General features: G+C 41.3%; 1 protein-coding gene across 1 annotated transcript in view; it reads left to right on the top strand.

Annotated features, from left to right (window-relative positions):
- The first annotated feature begins 1754 nt into the window (after positions 1-1754).
- LOC142008573 (chloride channel protein C-like) overlaps positions 1755-18419 on the top strand; it is a 115555-nt gene continuing 98890 nt past the window's right edge. Inside the window, exons 1-6 of the mRNA XM_074985804.1 lie at positions 1755-1999; positions 3831-3960; positions 5973-6053; positions 6939-7114; positions 11312-11404; positions 13879-14122. Coding sequence (XP_074841905.1) covers positions 1755-1999; positions 3831-3960; positions 5973-6053; positions 6939-7114; positions 11312-11404; positions 13879-14122 — 969 coding nt within the window. The remainder of the gene's footprint in view (positions 2000-3830; positions 3961-5972; positions 6054-6938; positions 7115-11311; positions 11405-13878; positions 14123-18419) is intronic.

Genomic DNA, 18419 nt, shown 5'->3' with positions numbered 1-18419 from the left:
AGCCACCAGTATGAAGCAGCTGGACTGTAGCAGATCTATCTGCCTCTGTCCTGTTATGAGTTACCAAAAAACTACACCACAGGAGGCAAGCACACACTATTGTTACTTTAATTTCTGTTTATAGTAAATATTTCTGATCTTAAGTAGATGCAGACCTGTCAGCCTCATGTGACAGTAGACATTCAAAAATACCACTATGAAGTGGTTGTGCTGTCTGATTTCTGGTGGTCTTTTCTTCCTTCTATTAAGTTCATCTCAGACTTGTTTGCCAGAGCAGAAATACCTTTTAGGACTTAATGAGAGCCTCAGATAAGTGTCCTTTTTTAAGGCTGTGTCTACACTACAGCGGTCTGTTGACCGAAATTACTGCAAGAAGATATCTTCCAAGAAAACTTCTGTTGGCATATTATGGCCAGACAGCAAAGTAGATCGAAAAAGCAATCCTGTTTGTCAACAGAGGGCAGTCAAGCTGCCCGGCCTCTCTTGACAGAATGGCCAACAGGAAGCACAACTGACAGGGCATCCCAGCACCCCGTCTGTTGATAGAGGTTCCCCCACCCCCAGAGCATCCACAATGGCTTTCTGTTGACAGATTTGGTCAAGAGAGGTGTTCTGCCTCCTGGGGGAATGGCAGAATGCTGTAGATAAAAGTGCTGCTTTCTGTCAACAGAATGCATTTGTAAGGTGGGCACTGTGTGTGAGTTTTGTCGACGAAACAAGTTTGGCAACAAAACTCTGTAGTATAGGTGCAGCCTAATTGAAAAAGAAGAAAACAAAGAATTAAACATAAATAGAAAACCAAGAGATAATTTTGGTTTGATGGAGCATAATCCATCTCCTATTTACTGTGTATTTACAGGAGCAAAGAATCTTATGTATTTGTCATAGAGTTAATTTGCTCAAGAACAAAAATTTTCCACCCTCTTTATTTGCACCATTCAAATAATTTTTAAAGAAATGCTCCTATAATTCTAAAAAGTTAAAAAAGCAGAAGACATTCCAATTAATTTCAATGCCCATTTTAGGGGCCTCAAGGAGTCCCATTTTGCTCTATTCTCAAAATTGCACATGATTTGTGATTAAGTCTGTAGGCAGGTGTTGGTGACAAATTTAAATGAAATGAGAACTACAGTTCAGTAGTTTACAGTTAATTATAGTTGTACTGCTTTATACTGTGAGCAAGGTGGACAACCCCAGTGTTTTGGAATGTTTGTGCCAGAAGCTGAATTCTGTACCATGGACATGTCCATGCTTATATCAGTAGTAATTTTTTATGGACAAAACACACACAGTACTGAGGATTCAGTGTACTGCTTCAAATGCTTCAGCATTCTAGTTTTGTACTACATACTTGTGTGAGTTATCAAGACTTTTGAACAACTTCACATGTTCAGTTTACATTTTTTTAAAAAAAATCTCCCTTTTTAAGGGATTCTTCTTCACTTGCACATACAGTACATTGAAGAAAAGTTAGAATTATTTCTGTATAACTCACAACTATATCCTCCTACTTCAAGTAAGTTCTTTGACAATTCTAGTTCATTCAAGTTCTCTGTGACACAAACAGGCCAGATCTGTGTACTGCCACAACAAGTCAAACCCATAACATAAGTCAGCCAGTCTTTGCTGGGAAGGTAGAGCACGCCACCCTAGTGTATTTTTCCTCTCTACCCTTCATTAGGAAGCAAAGAGACTAGCATGTACCATCTCCAATAATTCTTATTAGCAGTCCAGCAGTTCTGGGGGTTTTGGAAATGTGGTCCCTTCTTTCCTGCCATAGGTGTGTGGAGAATAGTGAAGAGCAAATTCTGCTGACAGAAGAAGGGCCTGATCTAATTCATTCTCTGGATCCTCGGAGGTGTTGTCGCAGCAAGCGAAAGGGCTCAGCAAACTGTAACCACAGAAAGGAGAGGGAATATCAAGTGTGTCATGAGAGTTTGGATTATTTACCATCACACAGCAGAGTTTACAAGAAGTGGCTACAGGAGAAAACATACAGGTAACAATTCCCCAAATATGTGCTGTCATATTTCCCATAGATCACAGGCAACTTGGTTTAACGCTGATCAGCACCAAACTATAGGCAAACAAAGACACTGAAGTATGTAGCTCTTCCCAGAGAGTAAATTTGTTCACCTGTAGAAAATTATGGGGCAAAAAGTCTGTTTACTGATGTGTGCTCTTCTCCATGGTAGTTTCTGAGAGCCCCACAAAGACTGCTGAATTCATCTTATAACACTGCAGAGAAAGAGAAAAGTATTATTCCCATTTTATTCGCTGTTCTTCACAGATAGCGCATAGAGTAAATTCCTTGTGTAAGGTCACAAAAGGAGTTTTAGCTCTCTCTTGCCTCTTGGGAAAGTTCCCCAGGAGGGTAGGATTCAATATGTTAAGTAGACGCTTGAATGAAATGGAAATTTCTTTTATTTGTGGAGTTGGGGCGGCAGAATGGCATTGTGGTCCATACACTGGACTGGACATCAGAAAACCCAGGTGTATTTTTTTTTTTTTTTTTATTTCTAGCAATATAGGTATATATAGCTCAGTGCTTTGAGCACTGGTCTTGTAAACCCAGGACTGTGAGCTCAATCCTGGGGGAGGCCATTTAGGGGTCTGTGGTAAATAGATTAAAAAAGCCTGTTTGGGCGGTGCTTGGTCCTGCTCCCCTTGAGGTCCCTTCCAGCTCTATGAAATATGTATACCCCATTCCCTTGTCTGTCTCTCCTAGAACAATTTCTGATGCCTCTTTTGCTCACCCAGGTTTGGAACCCTGTTTGAAAGGAGTCACCAAGGCTGGTGCTGAAGCCCAAGCCCCACAGTCTGGAGCCTAGGTGGCAGGGCCCAGCCTTGGACTTCCTGCCGCAGGGTGATGAGGGTGAGGCTTCACTAGGCTCAGGGTCCATCTAGTAATTTTTGTTGTCAGAAAAGGATCATGGTGCAATGAAGTTTGAGAATCCCCAGAGGAGATGGTGGGTGGGAGGGTGGGAGTTACATATCTCTCTCACAGGAGTCTGTGAGGTACAATTAACTGATAACAAGTGGTCAAGTAGCACCTTAGAGACTAACACATTTATTAGGTCATGAGCTTTCATGGGTAAGACCCACTTCTTCAGATTGTTAGTCTCAAGATGCTACATGTCTGCTTCTTATTTGTGCAGCTACTGACTAACATGGCTACCCCTCTGAGGTCAATTAACTGATGTTCAAAAAAGTACACTGAACTAATTAGATGGATGGTGTCACTGTGAACTGCAAAGTCCTGGCTGGGATGATTGTTAGGCTTGGTCCTGCTTGGGGTCTTGATGACCTCCTGAGGTCTCGTCCAGCCCTAGAATTCTACGAGTCTATGATTATTTAAAAAACAGTGAATTTTACAGCTTGTGAAAGATGCTTGCAAAAAGAAAGAATAAGGGAGTGAGTGTCCTATTCATTCATTTTCCTATTTAAGACAATGTTTTCACATAATTAGAGCCGAGAATGGAGGCAGCTGGGTAACTAAACATTTTATCCAGTGTCACTTCCTTGGAAATACTTATACCTTTGATCCTGAGCAGTTTCCTGAGCATGCAAATAGTGCAAATAAAACAGTGCTTAAAGTTGTTCTATGTAGCTCCTTAGCCAAATGGAACAGATTCCCAAAGGAAGATGTCTCTTTGTGAGTATTTGTAGGCTGCTGCTTAATATGCCAGGTTTGTGTGGTTTGGTTTGGTTTTTCTTGCAGTCACAGATAATTAAAACAGCACACAAAGAATCATATCTGTTTGCTTGAGTCGTTTTGACAAACCACCTGAAAGTGCTGCAAAGGGCTAATGCTACTTTTCCATCCCTAGAACTGACTGGGATCGATGGCTATTGATGGGGTTAATTGGAGTAGGAGTGGGAACACTGGGATTCCTGACACATCAGATAATTGACTATCTTATCAAACTGAAATGGGAACTGGTGGAAAATTACCTGCAGGTGAGCATAAGAAAAATAAATTGACTTCTCCTTTTACTTTGTTGTGCTTGGTAGTAAAATTCTACGAACATGAAGTTTTTAGCCAGATACTCTACTGGCATCTTCTGTCAATGATTTTTTTTTTTTAATTTGCCGAAGAATTTCTTCCTAAAGGCTTAAATGAAGCATCTGCTACTTACTGGGAAACACAATAGCTGACATTCAGTACATGATAAGCAGTTGGCATAGCAGGATTTCTGCATACACAGGTAGCTATTTGATATATGCCAGGATAACAAACTCTACTGAACTGATCTGCAGATCTGAAAGGAGGAAGAAGCCAGGTCTGATTTTCTGTAAAGCTGTTCCCATCAACCACTGTTTCAAAAGATGTCTATTTTCTATTTAGAAAATAGATTTCCCCACATATTTTGAAAAAGTAACACTGTTTCTGCCAGTGACTATACACCACTCTACCACTCTAGCTCAATTTTTGTGGCGGTGATGTTGCATTACAGTAGTGCCAGAGACCATGCAAATATTAAGTTCTCTTTGTGGTGGTTACAGACAAACAAGTATGGAGAGGGTTCCTGCAATAAGGACCCTATAACCAAATTCATCCTTCAGCTACAGAGCAGCTGCATTCAGGTCTGTGCATCTCATCTTCCTGGTCTGCTGCTCCCTACAGTAACTAGACAAAAGATCTGATATGAGGTGCAGACAGGAAGACTGAGGTGGCTCCACCACTATGATTTCGGAAGCAAAGGGGACAACTTTGACTTCCATACACAGTGACTCAAAGCACCGAAGCTGGGCACTAAAATGCCATGATGGGTTCTGGAGGGAGCATGACTGCAGCTAATCTACACACAAACAAACCCAAAAAACATGGCAGACTGAAATGTGTTAAGTTGAATAAACTGGGTACAAGAGCTGCTGCTTTATTAATAAATAACTGGGAGCTCTCTAGATGAATTTATAGCTAATATTACTGGATATAATAAAGAGAGATTTTCTACTGTTATAGATTCAGGCCCCAATTTAGGAAAGCATCTCCAGTCAGTGTAGCACTTAAGTGCATATTCGGGTTCCACTGACTTCATTGTTTAAGGTCTGTCTTAATTTGAGTTTTTCAGGGAACACTAAAATAATCTTTACTATGTTGTATGGGCCTGGGAAAATTGGTAATGAGAGCCACTGTCTTATTAGGCTCTTGTCTAATACCTAGAGTCACCCCCATATTTTTGGAGTCTGCATACTTGCTTCTCTTTCCCCCCAGTTTTTATTCTTGTATGCTTTTCGTTTCTTTTTTAAGCAGTCATGTAGCACGTTAAAGACTAACAAAATAATTTATTAGGTGATGAGCTCCTGTGGGACTGACCCACTTCTTCAGATCTGGAAAATTCTGAAGAAGTGGGTCAGGCCCATGGAATCTCATCACCTAATAAGTATCGGAGGGGTGGCCGTGTTAGTCTGGATCTGTAGCAGCAACGAAGGGTCCTGTGGCACCTTATAGACTAACAGAAAAGTTTAGAGCATGAGCTTTCGTGAGTTAACTCACGAAAGCTCATGCTCTAAACTTTTCTGTTAGTCTATAAGGTGCCACAGGACCCTTCGTTGCTATCACCTAATAAATTATTCTGTTAGTCTTTAACGTGCTATAGGACTGCTTTTTTGTTTTGTGAAGATACAGACTAATATGGCTACCTCTCTGGGTCTTTTCTTGTATGCTGTAAATTGTAGGACTTGATACAGTGGGTTATGTAAGAAGATGGACAAATTAATAGAAATATGCTGTAAGTTCCTTGATTTTGTCAGAACCTAGGTTGTGAGTGAGGAAAAAAGTGTAGAGACTAACCATACTGTCATTTTTCTGAGGCTTGGGTGGATGATGCAGTCAGCTCAAACAAAAAGTCTGTGCATCCCTCAATATATATAATTATGTACAGTGTTGACAGAGGAATTAGAGGCATTATGCATGCTTGTATTCTATACCATTGCTGATGCTAATAAATTATTTGTAAAACTGGCAGAACGGCAACTTCTACATGACCTGGATTTGCATACTTGGATTGGGATTGGCCATGATTGTTGTGTCTTCAGGGTTAGTGGTGGTAAGTATTTCTCTTACTCAACTACTATACAACTACTGTATAACAACAGAGTTCAGAGAGATGGAGGCTTGATTACAGGAGAGTAGTTTTAAAACAGATACACTGTGTAGTGCCTATTAGGAAACAAGCTGAGGCCCATTATTTGTTGTGGGGGTGCCTTATAAGTACTGTTGTAGTTAGCATTATCAGCATTTCTCTGTGATTTCTGTTTTACTAGCTATTTTGGGAGTCCTGAGATTGATATCCAGTCTGAGATCCAAATTCTGGCCCTGTGAGCACAAACAATTCTTATGGAAGTCTTGGGCTAATTAAATGGTGGTATAATGGCTGTGTAAGTTATGCTTTAGATGTTTGTTGGTCATAAAACTGATACAAGTGGCAAATTAGTCTGCCTTGCACAGAGTTGGGGCCTGTTCCTAATGTAAACATGCAGAAAGACTTCAAATGAGGTTTAAATTTGACCCCTGTCCAAAATTAGTGTAACTTACATTTTCAGCTCGCTGTTGAGGCTCCAGTGCAAACACAGAAAAACTTTCTGTCATTTGCCATTTTACTGGGTTGGGTTCAGTTCAGTCACAAGAAGGCAGCCAGTAGCTTAATGGGAGTTGGGGGAGGGGCGGCGGGAAATAGAGAAAAATAAATATTTCAGTGAGCTTTCCAAAAAGATAAGGCAGAAGTATATGTATGACACACGCATCTATTCACTTAATACAGAAATCTTGAGCTAAGTAGGAGGAAGAACTGAAGGAATGGATGACTTGATAGAATAAGAATTTGTAAGTTCAGAGAGAATTTATAATGGAGCAGTGTAAGCTGCAGTTAGTAGCTGCAGGTGGATCTGAATTTATGTATCTGGAAATTATCTTTTATTTTTTCTCTTTACAGTTCTTTTGCCCAGCAGGTGCACCATATGGGCTTCCAGAAGTCATTGGGTTTCTGAATGGTGCTTCTATTCGACACATTTTTAATATCAAGACTTTTTTGGGGACGTTTGTTTCTTGTGTGTTGGCTGTGGCTTCTGGGCTCTTCTGTGGACCTGAAGGCCCTATGATTCACTTGGGGTAAGGAACACTATGCCAGGGTTTAATCTGTCAGGGTCTGATGATTAATTGCTTTATATCTTGTGCAATCATCTATGCCAGTGCAAAGTGGAATGTAAAACACTCACATCAGAATTGTTCTATCACCCAAGTGGTGGTGTAACCCACACACTTTCTGGGTGTGACTCCATGTCTGTCCCATGTAGTGGCACCTAGACCATGTAACACGGAGAGGGAGGGAGAGGGAGGGAGAGAGAGAATGAGTTTCCTCCACAGCCTTAGATGAGAAGATGGTGGCTTTTAGCTCAAACTGTGGAGGCTCATGCACTAAGCTGTAGAGGTCCCAGGTTCTAGTGTGCCTGTCGGTGGATACAGTGGATTTTACTCCACTTCGCACAGGGGTAAATGACTGTACAAGTTGCAAAAGGATAAAAAATTGGATAATACTTAATGATCTCTAGATTACAGAAGGGAACCTCCTGTGGTCCTCAGTGAGAATAGAACTGGTCAGAATGGCCTCTCTTCGCAATCCCCCCAGGGTATTAGATTGCAAGTCAAAAAGAAGCCGCAAATTATATATATATCACTGTGGTGTCATTTTTGTGGTTGGGGAAAAGAATATTAGAATATACGCTTGTGGAAAGAAATAGGCAATTTATATGTTTTGCCAGTTAAATAAAAAGAAACAAACAGAAATCCTCCCTGTCCTTCATCTGGGTCTCTGGGAGAGGAATCCTCTATTTTTATTTCCTCACTCCAGAGTCTGCCATGCACAATCCTACTATGCAGTCCTGTGTGTGGAGGTGATAAAATCAGGGTCTTTCTGCTTGTGTAGTACATTTTCTTTTTTTGTCTGACTTATTATTTCTGACTCGTTACCATATCTGAACTTTCAAAAAAGAGGACGCCCCTGAGAGAGGGAGCGTATCTGTATCGGTATCTAACAACTCAGGTTGTGTTAATGCACTATGTGTACTATAACACAATAATACAACATGTGTTGGTAGATACCGATACAGATACGCTCCCTCTCAGGGGTGTCTTCTTTCTGAAAGTTCAAATATGCTAACCCTATTTCTGACTCTCTTTACCTGCCCCTCCCCACTTTTTTCTCTGTCAAGTAGTTATCCTTGAGATTTGCTTTCCTCCTCTCCATCAAATCCCTTTCCTCTGTCCTTATCATTTTACTTGTAGGTAGGTGCAGCAGCTCTCAAGAATGACTCAGGTTTTGAGAAAGAAGACAGCAATGTTTAGTCAGAGGAGACCACAAACATTTTGGACAATGATCACCAAGGCTGAAATCTCCTTTTTAGGCTTATTTTGTTTGCTTGATTTTCAGACTTTTGTCTCCAGGTGCTCAGACACTGCAGCTGTGATTTTCCCCCTTCTATCCTGTGTTTCGTTTTGTAAAAGTGATTCATGATCTCTCCCCACCTCACACTCACTGAAAAATAAAAAAGTAATCACACTTCCACACAGTCATCACAGTATTAACTTAGTGCCTTAAAAGAGTGTTAAGAACTAATTTTATTAATTTTTTTTTAAACTCCAATTTTGTGTATACCAACACACCAAATTTTTGTTAAAAAGAGTCTTACAAAACTGTACAAAGAATATAAATGTTTTCAAGATTTTAGAAACATTTCAATAAAAAATACTGTGCTCTTGGATTTAACTGCAGCCCCAAAGCATTGACTCAGTCATGGTATAAATGAAGGAAATCTCCATGTGTCTTCCATTGGGAGTGAGACTGCAATGATCTCAATGGTGACTGAACCTGAAACGGATGATTGAAATAGATTATATTTAAGGCTAAGATTTTTGTCACGAAGATCATGGAAGTCATGGAATCTGCGACTTACAGAGACCTCAGTGACATTTTCAGCTTCAGCCCAAGGTGTTATTTGTCAAGGGCCCCACAGCTCCAGCCATTGCAGCTAGTGGGGAGACGCTGCAGTGCTGAACCAACAAGGGAGGTGGGGAACCCCCGCTAGTTCCAAGGGATTTACGACAGTGTTGTGTGTGTGTCCCAATGATTTGCCAGGTGTCCAAATTTCAATCAAACCCTCCAAGGCATCCTTCAGTGTGCGTAGACTATGGATTGCGCCCTTCGTAACTCTATTTAAGATCATCACTTGAAGCGTTGACTGTGACTGTGGAGGCCCACACGAGAGTGACAGTCCTTGCTACATCTGCTGTAGATGTAGTGGGTGTCTGGCAGGTCCTTGCTGTCCTTTCTACAGGCTCACTTCTCCTCTTCCAGCTGTCTGATCTTCATCTCACCCTTCTGAAGGCCCGTGTGTAGTTCCTGCTTCCACCTGCTGTGGTTATCTGCCAGCTCTTCCCAACTATCTGGGTCGATGTCTACCTCCTTGAGGTCCCTCTTACAGACGTCTTTGTGGCGCAACTGAGGGCTTCCGGGAGGTCTTTTGCCAGATGCTAGCTTGCCGTACAGGATGTCTTTTGAGATCCTTCCATCATTCATCCTGTGGACGTGGCCAAGCCAGAGGAGCTGCTGCTGCCTGAGGAGGGTATGCGTGGTTGGAATTCCAGCTTGCTCGAGGACAGCATGGTTGGGAACTCTGTCCTTCCATGATATCCTAAGAATGCGCCTGAGGCAGTGCAAGTGGAAGACATTCAGCCTCTTTTCCTGGCGGGTGTACAAGGTCCAAGACTCACTGCCGTAGAGGAGGGTGCCTCTGTAGACTTGCATTTTAGTGTGAGTGTACAGCTTGTTGTTGTTCCACACTCTCTTGCTAAGTCTGAACAGAGTTGTGGCTGCTTTTCCAATCCTTCTGTTTAGCTCAGACTCCAGCAACAGGGTGTCGGTGACGGTGGACCTGAGGTAAGTAAACTCGTGGACGACCTCTAGAGTGTAATTGTCAATGATGATTGATGGAGGTTCAGCAACGTCCTGACTAAGTACGTTTGTCTGGTCGAGGCTGATGGTAAGCCCGAAGTCCTTGCATGCTTTGGAGAACTGATCCAGCAGATTTTGAAGCTGGCCTTCTGTGTGTGTCACTACAACAGCGTCGTCTGTGAACAGTATGTCTCTAATGAGCACTTCCCGCACCTTAGACTTATCCTTCAGCCTTGCAAGATTAAACAGTTTCCCATCAGCTCTTGTGTGCAAAAAGATGCCCTCTGTTGAGGATCCAAAGGCATGCTTCAGGAGGAGTGCGAAGAAGATCCCGAACAATGTTGCAGCAAGGACGCATCCTTGTTTGACGCCACTCCTGATGCTCAAGGCATCTGATGATGTGCCGTTATATTGGATGGTTCCTCTCGTGTCTTCGTGGAAAGACTGGATCATCTTGAGTAACCATGGTGGACAGCCTATCTTGTGAAGCAATTTAAACAGTCCATCCCAACTGACCGAGTCGAAAGCCTTGGTCAGGGTGATGAAGGTGACATAGAGTGGATTCCTCTGCTCCCTGCATTTCTCCTGCAGCTGCCTCAGGGAGAAGATTATGTCAATGGTAGATCTCTCGGCACAGAATTCGCACTGGGATTCAGGATACACCCTTTCAGCAAGCTTCTGGAGTCTGCCGAGGATGACACGAGCGAAAAATTTACCAGTGATACTCAGGACAAAAATTTTAGCCTTAACTATAAGCCTTGGGACAAAAATTTTAGCCTTAACTATAAGCTATTGTTTTATGCAGTGTTGTTATAGCCACATCAGTCCCCAGCTAGTAGACAGACAAGACTGATGAGGTAGCATCTTGTAGTGGAACAAATTCTGTAAGTGAAAGATACACACTCTTGAGCCAGATAGAGCTCTTCTTCAGGTCTGAAGTAACACTTACCCTGAAGAGCTCTGTGTGGCCTGCAAGTGTGTCTTTTCCTCTTCCAGAAGTTGGTCCAGTAAGAGAGATTTACCTCACACACCTTCTCTCTCCCTCTAATCTGTCATGTCAGTACTCTTAGGTATATGTTAACATGCAGCTTATCAAAGGAGCCTTTGGAGTCTTTCTTCACTTGTACATGTTGTGAGGCACTCTTTTATTTTCTGAATGATTAATTTGGAAACTTTCAATAGCCTCCTCTCTGGTGTCAACAGGACTTTGCATACTGAAAAGCAAATGAGTTCTGCTGTCCCACGCTATACTTGTTGAACTGAATTTAGCTGTGTTGCTCTCAAGAGGGCCCCTTTAACTTTTTTGATATATGAATAGCATATTAAAAATAACACTAATTATTACATTGTTATTTTAGGGCAATAATAGGGTGCGGCCTGTCCCAGTTCAAGTTAGACACCCTTGGAATTCGGCTGCCCTTCTTCACCCGGCTTTGGAATTCATCTGATAAGTATGTAATTGATACAATGGGATTGTCCAAAAGTCTTCTGAGAAACGGTTATTATAGGTTGACTCTCAAATAAGATGTATCAAGGGTTAATCAAAAAGCTAGGAACTAAAAGAACCTGGCACAGATTAGGGATGAATGAGCTAATAAGATCATGGTCCTTTCTGATATTTGTGATCTTAGAAGGCAACTACACCTCTGAGTTTGGAGATGTGAATGACACTGGGAGACATTCCTGGCCCTCTCCATCAGAAATTAATATCCTCTGCCCTCTAATTTCCACAGCTAAGTTATATAGGGCTCTGGCAAGTGTAGAGTCATAATTAAAACAACTTACGACAAATAGGTATGTTGTAGGCTTATGAAAACATTGTGGTTAATGCTTGGGACCTAATTTTCAATTGTGTTGCATCTTGTGTTGTCATTCACACCTCTACAAAGTGAGTGTGAAACATTAGACTGTTGAATTTAGATTTTTTAAAAATAATATAGAACTAACATATATAGCAAATCCTCGATTCAATGGACTCATGGGGGGAAGGGGTGTCCGTTAATGCCGGAAGTATGTTATATCAGAATGGTTATGCTGTACGATGGTGCACTGACCTTCCCAGCCCATCACTCATTCCTGTCCTGTGCTTCCTGCTTCCCTTCCTGCCTCCTGCCCCATTCTTCCCCTCAGATCTCCCTCACCCAGTTACCAGGAGAGGAGCTGAATGCCGGCCTGGCTCCTTCCACCTCCTACAGCCCTCGGAGCTGCGGCTCCTCCAGCCCCCGGCTCTGAGCCACTCGCATGAAGGTGGACCATGGCCACTCCCAGCCTGCCAATGGGCAGCAGCCTCTGACACCCTCTGACACCATTTCAGGCAGCGGCAGCCAGGTGCCAACATGCTCCATGTACACAGGGCTCGGGGAGGAGAGGTAATCAGAGAACAGTGTAACAGAGGCAGAAAAACTCTTGGGAGAAACATGTCACCTAGAAATCCTGCTTATACAGAAGGGACTAACTGTGATCAGAAGCTCAGCTTCTCCTCCTGGTTGTTGTATTTTGGAAGTGTGATAAAAGACTTTCTCACTCCCTTCCAATGTGTTTTTGGAGCTGCAAATAGATTTGGTGCCCTTTCTGAAACCTTTTCACGTAAACATTATTTACATCACAGATAAACAACACAGTTTAGTAAGTATTCAAGCATCATGTGCCCCTTACTCCACTAGTTGATATGATGAGGGCACATCTAAATGGTAATAAAATACCTGTGGCACTGAATCTCAGAGCCTGCATCAGCTGACTTGGGCTTGCAGGGCTTGGGCTGTGAGGCTGAAAATTGCTGTCTAGATCTTGGAGGAACAGCAAAGATAAGGCCCACAGGCTGGATCTGGCTCACCAAGCCTTTTAATCCTACGTCTGGCCGGCCCCTATGGCTCTGGAGAGGGGACAGCTTCGGGCGCTACCCTGCCCTGAGCAAAATCTCTCAGATTCCATTGTACAGTTGCTCCCATTTAGGGTTGCCAACCATCAGTAAATTTATAGACAGTCCATAAAAAATTAGCCAAAATTGGAGGTGTCTATAAAGTCTGTTTAAAAAAAAAAAATTAGGCATCCATAAATTTTGTAAAAGTGCAATAAAATTTCAAAAAACAGCAATTATTCTATAGCAATTAAATTTCTTCTGTGCTGCTTCAGCCATTTTGCTGTGGAGCAGCTGAAATTGGACTTTTTAGTTGTTTATTTAGCTCAATGGTTGAGGTGACTGAATATGAATCACATGATCCACGTCATCTTATCATCTACATTATCCTGTTGAGTTAGTGCCAACACATTGGCAACAAGACTAACTAAGTGAAGGTGAATTAAATAGCATATTGTTATTGCAACGTATGAATGACAACGATTACTTTTCACTTTTGGCCATTTATGTCGTTTTAATATAGTATAAAAATTATGTCTGTAAAAAAAATTTGTCTGTCTGTAAGTTTTTCCCATTTTGTCCATAAATGAAATTTCTGTTGGTTGGCAGGGCAGTGCATGAAGCCCTCTCCCCACCCCAGTGCAGAGAGTCAGACAGAACAGCCAGTGGGCTGGGGCTGCTGGCAGGCAGGAAAGCCTGCCTAAGAGTGCTGCAGCCAGGAGCTGCTTAGGTACACGCCTCCTAGCCAGAGCCTCCTTTGGCACTGCACCCCAGCTCCTTCCAAGACCTCACACCTGCTCTTATATCCCTGCCTCAGGTCACAATCCTTTCCTGCACCCATCCCCCCTGCTGGACTCTGCACCCCAATACCCTGCATTAGCTCCCAACCCTCCTTCAGTCAAACTCCTTCTCAGAATCCACAGCCTTTAGCTTTTTAAAATTTATTTAACAATAAATAACAAAGGATTTGTTTTTCTTTACTTTTTTGAGTTGTATAAATATAAGTCTCAAAAGTATGCCTTGTGGTCCTCACTGTTTTCTGATGAAGGATTTTTCTCCATGTTGTAGGAGGAATTTCATTACAGCTGGCGCAGGAGCAGGAATAGCCTCGGTATTCCGGGCTCCAGTGGGCGGACTATTGTTCACATTGGAAGAGATGGCTTCTGTCTGGGACATCAGATTGGCCTGGCAAACTTTCTTCTGCTGCTTGATGGCAGCCTTCACGACAGATTTACTTTCTTCATCTCTTTCCGGGTTTGTTTACAGTGGTCACTTTGGGTTTTTCAAAGCAGAGAAACAAATTTTATTTTGGGTATGTACCAAATGGATTATTCTTGAATAAAAATAGAGCTAATGGATTTATAATTTAGGTAACAAGTATCACTGACTCTTTGGGTCCATGATGGAAGCTGGGAAAAGATAATCTGTGACACTAGTCCAGTTTTCACTTTGTTGTGAAGGATCTTGAGAAGCATAAAAGGGAAATTAGTTAATGATAAGTAAAAATAGCTTTTGGACTATTTAAGTTTTTGGGGCTCTAAGAGCAATTGACATTAATAGGGGGATTCTCTCTTCTACCTGCCATACTCTATACCAGCTAATGGCAAAAGGCTCACAAACATACAGCCTTTGGTAACATCACCATTTCTGATGAAACATTAAGTGAAAGCCTCAGGCCTTGTCTTAGTTCAGAGAAGAGAAGTGTTGTTGCCCAGTATTCATTAACAAGTAGTCAGTAACATGAGGTACATCCTAGTGAAGCTGAGGCAGTTTGTAGTTTTAAATGAAATAGTGATTAGAAATAATCTCAAGGTTCCACCTTAATGCTGCTGCTAGCCAGTGAAATCTCCCAAGTCAGAAGAGGTTAACAGAGGAGGAGGGACCAGATTAGTCAGGAGATGCAGTACATTTCAAGCTGCACTCCCCTCTTGTCACCTTATCTGAAGGGTAAATTTCCCTCCCTGTGCAGCTGTACTTTAAGGTAGGAAGTGGAAGGAATTGCATTTTTCAAATTTCCTCAGTATGAATCTGACTTATTCAGTTATACTTTTTCTCAGGAACATTTTCTGTATGCAGGATTTTTTCTTTGGCAACTTCTTAAAGTCTCTTTCAAATTGTCTAACACAGCCGAATTGTGATATCTGCATAGGTGGAAGCTTAGGTACGTTAGACTCTCTACTTATTTTATCTCTTGACAGTTTTTGCTGAGCTGGCATTAGAGTGAAACAATGCCAAGGGCAATCTTGTTGATTTCTGCATGTGGTTTCTGTTTAATAGCTCAGGGTCAGAGTGGGAACTGCACCCCTGGTAATTAACAGAAAATGTTTAGCTCTTAATATAACAGAACAATTATTTCTAAAGCCCCTTTCCTTCCCAATGGGGATCCTAACACTGAGCTAAGGTTATTAGGTGGCTAACAGCTTGCATTGCTTTGTCTGGCATTGTCAAAGGTGCCTGGAGGTTCAGCTGCCCAGTTTCCACTGAACTGAGAATTGGGCATATAGTTCCTTTTATTAGGTGCCTTTGAAAATCCCAGCCCTGCTGTTAGCAGCGAACAGTATGAGGTGCCCTGGGAAATGCAAGAAACATACCAAAGCAATGTAAGATACTGAGGGCAAAGGTGTCTTTTTTGTATAATATAAATATCCATCATCCTCAACCTGCTGTGGCCAAAATCTGTGACACTTTTTTTTTTTTTCAACTGGATGACACTCAAAACACAAGCTACACTGGCAAAACGGCAGTGTTTAGGGAACAATAGGTAGGGAGACTTGGGTGGTGTCACTTAGCTCACCTAGATCTTGAAAATCTTCATGGGAAGCTCTCTCTTGTTGCTGTTTACCAGTATGTTTCATTCTGTGGCCTGTAAATGGGTACAAATACAAAGAAAAATAACAACAAAGAGGAAGCCGTGCTAGTCTATACACTATCAAAACAAAAAGCAGTCAAGTAGCACTTTAAAGACTAGCAAAATGGTTTATTAGGTGAGCTTTCGTGGGACTGACCCACTTCTTCTGCTACTTGACTGCTTTTTGTTTTGAAAGAAAAATAAGTAATACTTGGCAGTTGCAAATATTTATTTACGTACTGAAATATATTGCTGAACATTCCAGATCATGGCACTGCAAAAAATTTGATCAAACTTCCCACCTACACAAATTGTGTTTGATCTCAGGAAGAACATACAACCACTGACATGAAACACTGCATTTCCTCTGTTTATCAAAAGCAGCATGTATAAAATAGCCATAGGACAGCAGCTGTAAATCTTTGCTCAAGCAGAGTTGCGGACTTGGTCTGTATTCTGCAAAGTGCTGAGTGAGTGCCATGGGTTTCCACTGACTTCAAGAGCACTCAAAACACCATAGCACTGCATGATGTAGGCCAGATGTGAAATCCACTGGACAAGCTGCATGGGAAAATTTGCAAAGAATAGTCTTGCTTGTAATATTCCTGCCTCTGACTGGTGCTTAGCAATATAGTCTTCTTCATCATGGTACCAACAATTGTCTCCACCATAGCAGTAGACAAACTTTTGCAGATACTACTGCAAAATTCCTACTTTTTGTTTCTGAAGTGATATAAATTCACTTCAGTGAAGAATAATGCAATAATTTTTCCTATGAAGGAAGTTAATGAATGGCTAATATAATGAAGCCTGAGGGTTTTGATATGCCTTATGAATTTTTATTCTGTTCAGTGGAGCACTGGATATTCTTATTAGTCACATAAATGTCTCACCTTATTTTGAATTCTACTAAGCTTTTTGCTTCAATAATATTTTTGACAGCTACCCGCTTCAAAGTTAATTACAGTAAATTCTTTCATATCGGGCAGCCCCAGGACCAGAAAGTTGCCAGATATTCAAATATTCTGGATAATAGAGAGGTATATCTAGCCACACACAATGCTAAAGAAAAACAAGATTAACTATTAAGACACAAACAAAAATGCATGCAGAGTACTTTATTTACCAACAGCGGCAGTATTGTCCACTGTAAACTTACACTGTATTTGCTATATTTATTTGTATTTACTTTCACTATTCTGTACTTATGGAGAACATAACTAAAATTTACTTATGGTTAAAATGCTAGTTACTTGAGAGTTCTGGGTAATACAATGCTGATAGGAAAGAGTTTACTGTACATATTGCAGTAATACCAAATCAGATGCTTCTTTTTGTACCATACTATGGAAGAAAGCAACTGCAGGCTATCCACGTAAAATCAATAGTAACAGAGGTATTCGTGTTAGTTTGTATCTTAACAAAACAAAAAAGCAGTCATGTAGCACTTTAACAAAATAACGTATTAGGTGACGAGCTTTTGTGGGGCAGACCCACTTCTTCAGATCTGGAGACAGTGATGTACTGGAAATAGACTATGGAAAGGATTATTTCTAGTACAGCACTGTCTCCAGATCTGAAGAAGTGGGTCTGCCCCACAAAAGCTCATCACCTAATAAATTATTTTGCTAGTCTTTAAAGTGCTACATGTCTGCTTTTTTGTTTCATGTAAAATCAGGTATGGGAGCATACAGTAGTGGAAAAAACTAAAAACCATCTCTCTCTCACTCCATTTAGCCACCAGGAAATCTACATCACTTCCCCTGGGTACACTGTTATGTATACATAGTACCTTGTTTGTGTGGGGACTTCTCAGAATTTCATTGTCAGGAGGATGTTCATGATAGTCTGCCCACACTCTCCCTTTCTTGATTTTTCTTTTCCTGCTATTCTACTATCTTCATGTACCACTGTACCTTTCTTGGGTATGTGAGCATTCATAGATTATTAGCTTGTTTTAACCTATGATAATATTACCTAACTGGTATGTAATGCTTTTCATCTATAGTTCATAAAGCACTTTATACTGGAGGTATCATTATTTTTGCATTACAGATGAGGAAATTTAGGCAGAGAGAGATGAAATAGCTTGTCTGAGGTCACACAACAGGGCAGAAATGGGACTGAAACCTAGCTCCCCTGAGTCCCAGTCTCTTAGTGCATTCCTCATAAGTAGACTTCACTGGCTCAGGATAATTTTTCATTGTTCTTCTCTAGTTCACTCCATTTTCATTGTCTTTCTGGTAGTATAATGCCCAGAACTGAAGAGATACTCCTGACTGTAGAGGTAGGATTTTCTACTGGCACATGCTGATTCTGCGTGTTGTGTGCAACCTTGTAGTGGGCATTATAGCTTCCATATGACATTATGTACTCACATCTAACTTCCTTTGCTCAGGTACTTCTTATCCGTGCAGGCTTTTATTAATGTAGCATGCTTGTTTAGTTACCAAACTCCTTTTGCATTTCTGGTGGCATTTTTTTAATTCCTTGAAATTTTATGTCCTGAACTGTAACATTTTTTTACTGTTATGTCCTGTGAATTCAACATCTCGCTCAAGCTAATTGCCATGAACTGCGGTGGAAAATGTCTCATTCTGCCATAAAGTATTAGAAAAGTATATAAATATACACCTCAATTAGAAAAGCAAACTGGAGGTTAGCCAACACAAAGGAGAACACCTCTGTATAACAAAAACATACAAGAGGCCAAAATATGACAATGTCTTCAGCTTTTGGAGTTTGTAGCCCTTAAAAGCTC

Source organism: Carettochelys insculpta, chromosome 2 (assembly GCF_033958435.1).
Source record: "Carettochelys insculpta isolate YL-2023 chromosome 2, ASM3395843v1, whole genome shotgun sequence".
Classification (NCBI taxonomy): domain Eukaryota; kingdom Metazoa; phylum Chordata; order Testudines; family Carettochelyidae; genus Carettochelys; species Carettochelys insculpta.
Note: the sequence above shows the minus strand (reverse complement) of the source record. Positions and strands in the feature narration are given on the sequence as shown.